Genomic DNA, 12,275 nt, shown 5'->3' with positions numbered 1-12,275 from the left:
CACTGTCTCCATCTAATATTTGTAATTTGTTTCTAAATGAGTTGCTGTTTGTAGGGCAAGTTAACAAATTTGAATTTCACATGGCCAAAGAAATTTCTTAAAGATGGGAAAATGCTTCTTCCCCCAAGGAAAAGCTATTTATTAGCATCTTACTGGAGAATGCCTCCCTTTGATTCAGAAGTAGGAACATTAGAGGCGCCGAGGGAAGTGATGTTTGAAATAAATTGGCTTTTGTCTTAACGTGCACATTAAGCATAGAGGGCTGTGGAAGCAGCATTCACCATGCTGTCTCATATAGCTCCTTAGAGCCCCAGAACAGGCATGTGGGGCACATGGAAAGCTGTTCTGTGACACTGCAAGGCCCAGGTCATAGACTGGCCAGCAGGGAAGCATTGTTGGAATCCATCCTGCCACGCCGTCCATCCCTCCTGCCCTTTCACTTCCTATTCTCTCTTGCATCCTCAGATAGCCAAAGCCTTTTCGGATATATTTTCTTCTGAATTCTGCTCCCTGACAAGAGAGCAGAACCTCCACCAGGGCTGTCCCAGGGACTCTGTCTCCTTTTGAAGGTTTGAAGATGGACACGAGGTCCCAGATCGTGCAGCTGTCTCCTCATCACTGAGGCAGGGTTAGGAATATGTTAAACTCTGAGGCCACTGAGGTTTGGGATGAGATATACTTTTGGAATTAGAACAAGAACACTGGGGACAAAATAATACAAGTTTAACAGTGGTTTTCTTCAGTTGCAAAGCAGGAAGGTATCTCTTATGCTATTTCATAGGGTTTTTCCTTTTTTTTTTTCAAATGTTTAAGAGTCTAAAACATTCCATATCATCATTAGGTGCCTGAGGACTCTGTTTTCTTTCCTCAATTTGTCTTTTACTCAACAAAAGAAAATCATTTTCTCTGAAAATACTTCACAATTGGTGGAGCACTGACAGCTAAAACAATTCTACCATCTGGACATCTTGTTATATCTCTTCAGCAGCTCCTGCTGCTCAAGTGTCTATTTTTAGGTTCTGTTGCTAAATTCACTTCCACACTTACTTTTATCTACGTCTTCTTATTATTCCCTCCCTACTTTACCAGTTGATTCCTTTCCTTGTTCTTAAGTACACTTGGATCAGTTCTTATAGTCCAAGGAAGTAGTTTTTAAGATGGACTAACAAGTGAAATTGAGACTAAGTACACAGAAGTTGTTTTGACATTTCCTCATCCTTGTTTTCTTCAAGTCCCTTTTTTTGTTGACCCAAATGCATTGATTTCAAAGTAGCAGAATAAAAAGTCAGGCCAGCTGTATGTTCACCTGTGATGTTTAGCTTAAAAAAAAAAAAAAATCAAATAACCATGGCATGATGTCCTCACTGCCCTTCAGTGCTTGCCTCCTCCTGCTCCCCCAGAACAGGAGCCAGCCTTGTGTTCCTGACACATGTTGGCCTCCTGGTCTTCACTCATAACCAGGGTGCACTGTGTATGCTCCACATCAGGCAGCCCCCAATCCCTCAGGGCTCATCCATCCCAGCCAGCTGTGCTCCTCATTCCATGCTCCCCTCACCCACTGGAGCTGGAGTGTGTCGGTGCCAAATGAGAAACTGGTAGGACTGGGAAAAACAGACAGCCAAAGGAAAATACAGTTTTATCAACTATCCCTGTTCTCCTTTATTCCTCCCTTCGGTGAAACACTGAAGGTGTGTGGCTGGAGTCTTACTTACTGGTAGAAGTAGCTCTTACTTCCTTTTTTTTTTCCTGTAGTAAAGCAGTCTTTGGAAAAGAAAATTTAAAAAATTGCAAGGGGTAAATAGATCAGAGCTTCTTTTCACAAGCTTCTCTGCCAGGTTATGTCTGTACTTCAGCCTCAGGGCTCCGAGTGCAGCTCTCCACACCTATCAGCAGATGGACTGATAACTGAATGGTGCTCAGTACAGGTAGCTGCACAAATATTTACTCGGGGATTGGCTGGATTTTGCCAACCAGAACATATTCTGTGGCCTTGCTGTTATCAGCATCTGAGCCAGCTGGTTTAGAGCTACCTGGACTGTGCCCACAACAGCTTCATGGCTCTGGACTCAGGTGTTGATATGGTCTGTATTAATTCACTTAAGATAAGAGTGTCCTGCTCCTGAGCTTACTCACACGGGCACGTTCTTGCCAGTTCAAACAGTTCTTACCTCGTCTGCCTTTGGGACTGATGAAAGGCTGAATAAATCCTCAGTGGCAGGAGCTGATCTTCCAAGGCTCCCACAGGACGCAGTGGGGAGCAGTTTGGAGGAGCTGAGTGGAGAGAAGGTCCTGGATGGCAAGGAGGACCCTCCTGTCTCTGCTGCTGCTGCTTCTCCATGTTGGTCTGTCCCTTGTCCATCACTTGCCTTGCTGTGGTGCTGGCCCTCAGCTGCTCCTTGGCTGGCTGAGTCACCTCCTTATACCAGGGGACAAGTAACCTTAGCAGAAGAGAAGACAAAAGGGATTATTTTCCACTTAGAATCGGTTCACTGCAGGGTCAGGTGAGTGCCTGAGCCTGTGCAGGAGAAGTGAGGGACCACACATCCAGCAGTTCAGGTGGAGGGGAAGCTGAGCCTTCCCAGCACCAACAAGTGACCCATCTCCTGACATTTTGCCCTTAAACCTTTGGATGTGAGCTGTAGAGGGGCCTGTCTTTCTCCAACAGCTGTGGATCAGCCTCCCTAAAGCTGGAGATATCTCCATGCCCTTTTGGTGGGAATTCCTCAGGAAAGCAGTCCTGTGAGGATTGCTGCAGGGAGACAAATAGCTCAGTGGGAAAGCCCCCGAGGGATCTTGTTCCTGGATCTCAGACTGGAAAACAGGCCTCATGGGTGCTCCTCTGCTTTCCAAATGAGCCCTGAGAAAGCAGCATCACATCCTAGGCTTCATTTAATACCAGTGAGGCAGACAATGGTGAAATACAAATAAACAGTGTTAACACTTAGTGCTGTACTTGTAAATAGGTGCTGGTGAGGGCGAAGACTGGAAACACTCGACTTCCATGGAAACTGAGAATTGAGCAAAGGCAACATCTTGGGGTGAAAGGTGACATTTTGGATCACATGTTGAGGGAGAGAACATGTGCAGCCACCTTTCAAAACCACACTGCTGCTCTTATTTCCTCCTGAATATTTTCTCAGTGGTGGCCTTGACCAATTCCTTCAGCAGAGTGCGAGTCACACATCACAGATGCAGGGAAGGCAGTAAATTGCTTTCCTGAATGGGGCCTCTGCGCTTGCTTTGGATGGTGTGTGATCCCAGGGAGGACCTGCCGAAACCAAATTTGCTTGGCACTGGTTAGTGATTTTTGGAACCTGGTCGAAGCATGGAAAAACACCAAATAACAGATCTTATATAAATATAAGCTGGCAAAACCTTTAAGGGAGCTTTTTTTGTCTTTGTGGGAGACTTCTGCAATTAGGACATGGAGCACACCAGGAAATACATCACCAGAGCAAAGAGAACGCATTACTAAATTAGTCTGAGATGTGCCCATTAAGGACACTTTCTATATGCTCTGAAGTTGAAAGGCCAGAGCAGAATTATGTACTTTTTTTCCATGCAAACCAAGAGCTTATGTTCACATCTGCTGCCATCTATACGTCAGTCACTAACTTTGAGGAGTAAAAAAACATACTACAAAACCAAACTGTCCTATTTTCTCCTCTTTTCCCTTCTTAAATTTGCCATACACTATCAGGCAATATGATTAGTAATTCCCAAGTATGTAGAAAATAATTTGTTCTAGAATTAAAAAAGAAACCACAAAGGTAGTTTACAACTTCATTTTTAAAATGGATTTTTCTCTACACTTACAAGGTACTAACAGCTCGTAGAACACTAGAAACATCTTAACTTTATCAACCTTTAAAAGCTAAAAAATGCAAAGTTTCAGCCCACCCACACAGATGGCATTTTTCATGCTTCTGTATTTGAATACCAGAAAGACTTTCATTTTTCTCCCTCAATCTACATGTGTAAAATCAATCACAAGGCAGAAATCATTCTAAGACTTGCAACTGGCTTAGAAGCCCTTCTTGCCAAGGTTATCAAATCATGGGAAACTTGGGGAGCTGTGGTTTTTATTACAGCGTTTGGGGGGTTGTTTATTCCTTTTTTGTTGTTGTTGTTCCTCAAGGGAAGTTGATTTCCTAAAGGAAATCGACCAGCTGCAACAAAATACCAGGAAACCACTGACCAAGCAATGCATATAAAAATTGCAGTGACTAAATTAAAAACAATACTGGCTAATTAAAAAATACCAATGGGAAGTCCAAATATTTGAAAATTCAATTAAAAAACCTCTCTGGCACCCTCTCTGGCATGGATAAAGCTGGCATTTGCAGAACAGCAGCTTTCTCACCTGTCTCACTGAGATCCCGGGATCCCACGCTGGAAGGGTTGTTTTTGTACATTGCAATGCTGTTAATTAATGCTGAAACACCAACAATAGAGCATTGTGTGCATCCAGGCACCTTTTATGAGCACAGGGCCTTTTTTTCCTGGCTTCCTGCAAGAAAATTAAGGCTTAAGCTTAGATTCACTGTCAGCCTGGCATTCCAGTAAATATTAAGTTTATTTTAATTCGTACCTTTTATTTTCTCCTCTTGTTGTTTTCAGACTCTCCCTCCTCATTTAGAGGCAACCAGTAGTTTTCAGAAGTTTTCTGGGAAAGTAAAGGCCCTGCAAGGTGATGTCCAGGAGAGACAGGACGAAGTATCCTTCAAGGACAAGCTGAGAGAAACAGAGGGGCCCCACATCAAGGAAACACTCCAGGATCAGCTCAGCCAGTGCTTCACGGAGTGCCGGTGAGCAGAGATAAACACTTATCTAAATAAGTCCATTGCCTGATTTTGCAGTTCCTACAAACTGCAAAATCCATCTCGAGGCAGTGATCCTAGTCCCAGCTGAGGAGCTGGTTCTACCCCAGCTGCAGAGCCAGGACCCTGAGCTGCAGGTCTCCAGACTGGGGACATCACTCCTGGCAGGGATCAGAGGTGCACCCTGAACGCCTGGCTGTGCATCAGCTCCACAGACATTAAAGTGGGGACACCTTCAGTTTGCACATTACCTCAGGCTCAAGCCTTCATAATTATAAGAAGCACACTCTAAACTTTAGGAACACCGATTTTCTTCCCTGTCTGAATACCTAAGGTTTAAGAGAGTGAACTCACTCTTCCATGAGATAGAAGCGTAATTATTTGCCATAGCAAATCACATCACGTCACTGGCACTGCACTCCAGGTGCCTGCTGCTGGCATTATCCAGCAGCCCACATGAATCTGAAGTAGTTTTGTACTTGAGGCCTGACCTTCGAGACACTCCTCCAAATGTAACTTTACTTAAGCAGTGCTGCTGATCTCAGTGAAACTTCACGTCTCAGTAGAGTTAAGCACATACTTACACGTCTTTAAACCGAGTGCTGACACCTATAGTTCTCTCAGGCTTCAGCCAACGAAGTTTTGAGACTGGCAGTTTTCATATGGTCACACTGTAAAGTCTTTTACTAAGGAATATAGGCTGGTTTTATAACATAGCTGATTTTTTTCCCAGGATTTACCTCGTCTGATGGATTAGTATGTAAAAGTAAATTGGGAAGCAGCACCTTAAACTTCCAGGATTTAGTAGCAAGGTTTTGTCTGCTCTGCAAAGTGTTTTTGTGTCTTGAGCTGCTCAGTGATGTTACAGGGCTCATATTTGTCTTGTGGACTAGTGTCACATCCATTAATCACTCAGTGTTTTTTCAGTGTGCTGGACTTGCCTCCAGCATGCAGTTTCCAGTTGGAAACACAAATGCATTCTGATGAAATCCTGCTCTGTTTATTCCTTGAGTCCTTTAATCGGGTTTGGATAGCTGTGCTACAGTGCACTGTTTGATTAAAAAAGTGATCAAAAATAGCACCCTCACAGGTCTGCCACAATGTATTCCTCTTCTTTCTTGTACTTTTGCCTCTTATAGACACTCAAGGCTCCAGTGTATTTTTTTTTACTCTCTTTCTAAAAGAGCTGCCAGTTTTACAAACTTCAGTTATTGCAGAGCACTTCCCCATTCCCTAAATCAACCCTGCTCTTCTTGAGCTGCTATTTCCTGCTGTTCCCCACAGCTCCCAGCATGTTCTGAGGTACAGAAAGATCTTATTCTCTTTGCTTAATATTGCTCACCTAATAGTCATTCCCTAACGTAGGTCAGTCGTGTCCAATTAACTTCGCTCTAGAGCTTGAGGAGAACTAACTGAAATAGTGTGAACCAATAACAATGTTTCTGTAGGAGATTAGAGAATAAGGCTGAGCCATAAACCTCTTTTAAGACAGTTATGAGACATTATTAAAAGTTAAATCACTTAACAGCAGAGCCAACCAAGAGCCTAAGCCGTCCAGAGGATCATTTGGAGGAAGCCAAAGCCATCGTTCAACCGAGGGAGGTGGAGAGGGGTGGCTGAGAGAGCAGTTCATCAAAACCCTCGCTGCCTGAAGTGTGTGAGTCCTCAGCCTCTCGTACCTACGGAATACTCTGAAGGTGGAAGGTGGAGTGTAAATGCTGAGCTTTCTTTTAGCAGCCCTTACAAGTGAAATGGGGCCTCCTCGCTACATTTATATCCCAGGTGTGCCCAGGGGCCCAACTTCGGGAGAGACTTCAAGGCTAGAGGCAGACATAGGCAGTATCCCAGCATATAAATACGTGATTATACAACTTATAAGGTGTTCTTTAGCTAACCTTTGAGTTATCTGGTCCATCTCATCAGGTTCAGTAGTCTTGAATCTCATCTAGCCCTGAAAATTAACAAAGATTAAAGCAGATGTTTGAATATAAGCACCATATTAACTGATCTTGGATAGCTTTATGGGTGTGTTTTTCCTGAGCAAGGGATGGTGTGAAATAGGACAAAGACATACCCACACATTCTATAAGAGTGCTTATGGGTAAGCCTTTAGCCAGACATGTTCTGCTGCAGCTGAGACAGGCTGAGAAAACAGCTCCCCTCCAACCTTGGACAATAACCCACCCATCCGAAACAACCTCATATTTTGAAAAAATCAACAAAAAAGCAGTTTTAAGCATTTAATCAGACCGTTTTGATAGAAAATGGAGAAGATGTGCAGGTCTGTGGTACGTCTGAGAGCGGGGTCACCGCTGATGGCAGAGGGGCAGTGACAAGCCTGTTGCAGTCAGAGCAGTGTGTTTGATCACAGAATCACAGGATGGTTTAGGTTGGAAGGGACTTTAAAGACCATCTCATTCCAACCCCCTGCCACAGGCAGGAGCACCTTCCACTAGACCAGGTTGCTCCAAGTCTCACTGTACTCCCTGTTAACTCTCATATTAACTGTCCATCATGATCCCTAAAAATCAGTGACGGGAATGTTCCAGCCAAGACTAGACAGATCTCATTGATAAAAGCTATTCTGGTGATTTAGTAGCGTGGCAGATGAAATTCTGCCCCCAGTGAAGCCAGTGGGAGAGCTGCCATCAGCTTCAGCACAGGCTGGACATCACCCAGTATTTCAGCTCATTCCAATCTGGCTGAGTGATGCAGTGATTTATGGAGCTGCGAGGAATCAGAGGAGCTGTCTGCTGCCCTGCTCTTCACAGGAGGCCTCTAAGTGACCAAAATCATCTGCCCCACAGACACACCCACTGGCATCCAAAATAGGTTTTTAAAAAAAAAAAAAAAAAAAAAATCAGCAAATTTCTCACCAAGGGGAGCGTGTGTGTCCTGCAGAGCCAAACTGTCTGGGTGGAAATACCAGAGATGCTGCACAACCAGCAGGAATCGTGTCCTGCTCAACAGTGGGACAGGTCTGAAGTGTCCAAGTTTACAATAATTATTACCTGCCAGGATATATTTTGGCTCTCCCCTAAGCCTGTCTACAAGATCAACAGCTAAATGTAGCTTATAAATAATTCTTTAACTACAGTTTTTGACAGAGTTTCCCGTTTTCCATATTCTATTAAAGAAATAGATAAAGGCGAACAAAGATTCTTTTGAATAAATTTTGCTGTGCATACTGAGAAAATAAACCCAAACTTCCATATTTTATCTTTCACTCAGAAAAGAATGTGATAGAAAAATACAATTAGCAGGTATTGTCTTTCAGCACAGCTACTCTTAGATTACAAAAGCAATGAGTACATGTAAAATTTCTTAACCTGTAAGAACTGTGGTAAATATTTACCTCTTTCTTTGCACAAGGGAACAGCTTCAGTCATTTCAAGACCCAAACCAGCTTCTTATGAAGAGAAGTTCTAGAAAAACAAAAGAAAGCAAAACCCAAAGGAATAGATTAAATGAAATTGTTCCTGTTGCTTGTATCAATCCTACTGCGGGGAAGACAAAATAATTTCGATATAACCCTGCATTTTGCAGCCTTACCATCCATCGTTCTGTTTATCTGGGTTGGCTTCTGTGGAGCTGCTCTTATTTGGCTTGCAAATTATTCACATAAAGCTTTCTAGGTTTCCATGTGGCCTTGTCCAACCACGCTAGAAAGAAAAGATACTGTTTTGAAAGCTTTTTTAAAAGCATCCTGCACTATACCTATACTGGCCTCCCTTTTTTTTTTTTTTTTCAAGCTATGGTTGGTATTAGAAGGACTACAAATGTTCCAGAATTAACAGTTGCTATGATTATACACATCTGAGTCTGGATTTTAATCACTTGGCTCCCACAGATTTCATCCATTATATTAATAACAGAGTTTCATATTAAGATATAACTAGTGCATAGTTGGGGTTTTAGCTTCAATTTCCTGCACCATTCCAAACCAAACCCATTTTTCTCTAGTTTCACATTTAGGGTGTGAAATTGCCTTCTCCTCTCTTTACCCACTGTGCATAAAAACAGTTCCCAAATTACAAGTCTTCTTGGAGTCATCCCTAAAATGAATTAAAAAAGGGGTGGGGAAAAAAAGGCGAGAAGGATCCCTTTATTACACAGAGAAATATAACAGTACCTTTGTCTAGGACAAGCCTTCTCTGGCAGAAATCAATACAAAGGACGAGAACTCAAGATGAGGTTTTTATTACCAGAGATGGCCCCCGGGCTCACAGGGGAGAGCCTCATGCACAGGCTCTGCTGGGACGTGCCTCGTGCCCTCGAGCTGCAGCAAATTGCGCCGGGAATGTCTTGGAGGATTTCTGCGGCCCGGCTCGGAGCTCTGGGGAGCATTTCATCAGTGGCAGGGCTGACCTCCTAACAGGGGATCTCAGTAATAGCACTTCACACTCGTTATGTGTTATTCCCATGGATTTGGGGATTGCTTTTTGGGAGGAAGGAGGCGACGAGGGGTAAATGTGTTCTCATAATAGGTTTACACTTTACTGATTAGCTCTGAATGATCTTCTTGCTCTGCCTGCTGACTCCAGTCCTGTCAAAAAAAGAACTGGCCAAGTTTTGTGGTGAGGGAATGAGACTCCTCTTGAAACAGAGGGTTCCTGTGCTTTATTTATTCATTTTGAACATTCCTGACAGCCAGCCCGGCCTTTGATGCAGAGGAAAAGAGAAAGAAATAGGAAGTGATCATGTTATATTTCCCTTTTTTCACAAGGCTGTTTTGTTGAGCTGGGTTTACTGCCAATCCACCCGTTCATGGGACTCCCTGGGTAGCAGGGGGTGTGAGGAAGGAGGAGGCAGGAGGAAGATGAATGGAGAGAGAGAGGTTTTGCACTGAAATTCTACGGAATAGGGAACGTATTCATTGGTGTGAGGCAGAGGCCGGATCACATTTCACACTCTGTACACACTGCTCTTTATGGAGTGAATGGCAGCGGGCATGGAAGCTGCCAGGCAATCCATCAGAGCCAGAGCCTTGCCAAGAGGACAGAGAGGGATGACACGGTGGTAACCAGCAGAGGCACTCCCTCCCCATGACCCCTCCACTCTGGTTCCAAGGAATTGTCCCTCTGAGTCCCTCCAGACCCGTGTTCTTGTTTTTCAGTCCCATCTGGCTCATCAGACGCATGCCCTCAACCTGCCAGAAGTGCTTTCCAAGTAGCCTGGATTGCAGCCTCCACACAATATGGCAACAGCTGATGGAAAATATGGAACAGCTGATAGGAAAATTGCTGGAGGACCAGTTTTAGTGCCGTGAGCCACTGCAGCAGACAGTTCTCAAAGAGCAAGCTCCAGTCTGGGGGTCCTTGGCAGACAACCTGAGACATCACCGGCCCCTTGATCACAATCCTCTTTCCGTACTGTTACTCTGGAAAATTTATTCCCTTCTCTGCCACTCCTTCAAGGGCATTTCTGCTGTAGGAACCTACCAAAAAGTGCCTCTGGTATGTGGTACTTGATATTCAGCACAGCCAGGAGCTGCTTCCCATAGGAGCCATTTACAGGCAGGTGATGAACCACTGTCTTTTCCCCCAGTCCATATTGCCATTACTTGTTTTCCCTGTCAGCATCAAAGGATTGTCACACACTCAAAAACCACTTGTATGTGACCTTCCACTTGGGAGCAAAAGTTTCCAGGCAGAAGCAGCAGCTGTGAGCCCAACATAAAAATCAGGATATGGGGGGATAAATTAGTGGTTGTCTTCCAATTCCACCAGATGAGGATGAGCTAAAACTATTTCTAATAATTTAGAAATAACGATAATTCTAATAATTTCTACATTAGAAAGAGGTCTCTATCTGCACCACAATTTTCTCCTGTCCTTATCTGTTCACTGGAGTTGAATACATCTTCTCCTGCCGTCTGGTACTTTGGGCACTGAGAGCTTAAACACACCAAATTGTTCAGGGAATAGCACAAAACAAGTAGCTTCTCCTTCTGAATCCCTCTGCAGCCAGTCTTCATTGTGTCTATCATCTAAATCTTCTCCTTTTCCTCAGGAGAGCAAAGGCAAGCTCTGAATTGTGGCAATGAAGCTCTGAAAGAGGATGGCACAGGCTGGGGTGGCCTCTACTGCCCAAATACTTGGTCCTCCTGCAAAAGCACAAAGACAGTAATACAAGAGGCAACGTCTGGGGGGGGTTCCTATCAGTAGTTTCACCTCTTTTCCGACAGAACTAACAACTCCAGGTTTTGCCAAGGCAGTAATCTCTGTATCATAACAATTAGTGCTGGTGCAAAGTGCTCTCTGAGTGCCTTTCTCCCCTGCCAAAAGGTTGTTCTGCAGGGACGGCTCACATTTAACATCAATCTTCCTGAACACGGCTCAGCCTGCTCCCAGATGTTGGACTGTACCTCGTGTAGACAGTCAGTCAAAGCTAATTCCAAAATACAGCAGGAACAACACAGCAAAACCTGTCCAGGGCCCTGCATAAATATTCTGGCAGGCAGAGCGTGCTGAGCTCCTCTCTGCAAGCAGCCATGGCGGCGCTGAGTTAAACTACATCTGTGGGAACTGAAATCTTGCCTTTGGGCTCTAAGACTGATTAATTAACATAATTAGGAGCTGTAAACATTAATGGATAATGTTCAAGCCTTTCCTAACACATTCTTAAAGCTTCCACTGAGTAGTTATCTATTGACTAATTTTGGCAAACATCTTCAGGGCTGGAGGGAGCAAGGGAATGGAATACAAATGCATCTGGCTCACTGGAGGGGGGCACCAAAGCAAATAACCCACAAGGTTTCTGTGAACAGAGGGAGAATAAGTTATCAGAAACAAGAGGATTGTTTGTTTATGATGGGAGAGAGCGGAGCCTGCAGTTCTGCAACCTGTTTTCCCGTTGACTGGAATCCACTATCTAACTTGAAAGCCATTTAAAACAAAACAAGAACAAAAAACCCCATCAGTCCTTTCCTGCCTATGGGAACACCACACTGGTCTCTTTTAAAAAGTGTGAACCTCTCTAATTCCAAAGGAGGGACAACTGTTATTAAGTCCATCTGCAGTTAATCTCCTTTATTGGGTGTTCCTGGATTTACAGGAGGCAGGGGACACCTCTGGAAGCTTCTGTGCAGTGGCAGAAGTTGCCTACTAGTAAAAATTTACGGGAGTGCTGACATTAATGGAGGTGGCTGGATGGCTTTGGGGGGATCAGCCGGAAGCCCCTGGATCCATATATTTCTCATACTTGGTGAAACACCCATAAATCTTGGTGGCAGGTATCTGAGACAGTAAGACCAGTTGAACCCCGATGTCACACCTCCAGAGAGGCATTGATAAGATCACTAGTTCTGCTTTCTAAATCATCACAAACTCCAAGATCTGTTGTCTTTCCAGTCTTGTAATGCTCCTTGAGCTGACACTTCAATTTATGATTACCACCTCTCTGCAGTGATTAAAAACACATGCAGAGGGCTCTGCTGCTGATCCTTGATTTTGC

At 44.1% G+C, this 12,275-nt stretch overlaps 1 protein-coding gene and 1 long non-coding RNA gene across 2 annotated transcripts in view; one reads left to right on the top strand and one right to left on the bottom strand.

Moving 5' to 3' along the window:
- The window catches only part of IQCA1 (IQ motif containing with AAA domain 1), a 101,043-nt gene that overhangs the window by 20,118 nt on the left and 68,650 nt on the right, over positions 1–12,275 (top strand). Inside the window, exon 6 of the mRNA XM_018084494.2 lies at positions 4,621–4,808. Coding sequence (XP_017939983.1) covers positions 4,621–4,808 — 188 coding nt within the window. The remainder of the gene's footprint in view (positions 1–4,620; positions 4,809–12,275) is intronic.
- On the bottom strand, positions 6,757–8,390 carry LOC108641662. The gene is made up of 3 exons (XR_001922188.1): positions 8,373–8,390; positions 8,176–8,245; positions 6,757–6,771 (listed from the first exon to the last, which is right to left on the bottom strand). It is a non-coding gene; the product is annotated as an uncharacterized LOC108641662 (long non-coding RNA).

This window comes from Manacus vitellinus, unplaced genomic scaffold, assembly GCF_001715985.3.
Source record: "Manacus vitellinus isolate BGI_N305 unplaced genomic scaffold, ASM171598v3 scaffold_71_pilon, whole genome shotgun sequence".
In the NCBI taxonomy this organism is placed as follows: Eukaryota; Metazoa; Chordata; class Aves; order Passeriformes; family Pipridae; genus Manacus; species Manacus vitellinus.
Note: the sequence above shows the minus strand (reverse complement) of the source record. Positions and strands in the feature narration are given on the sequence as shown.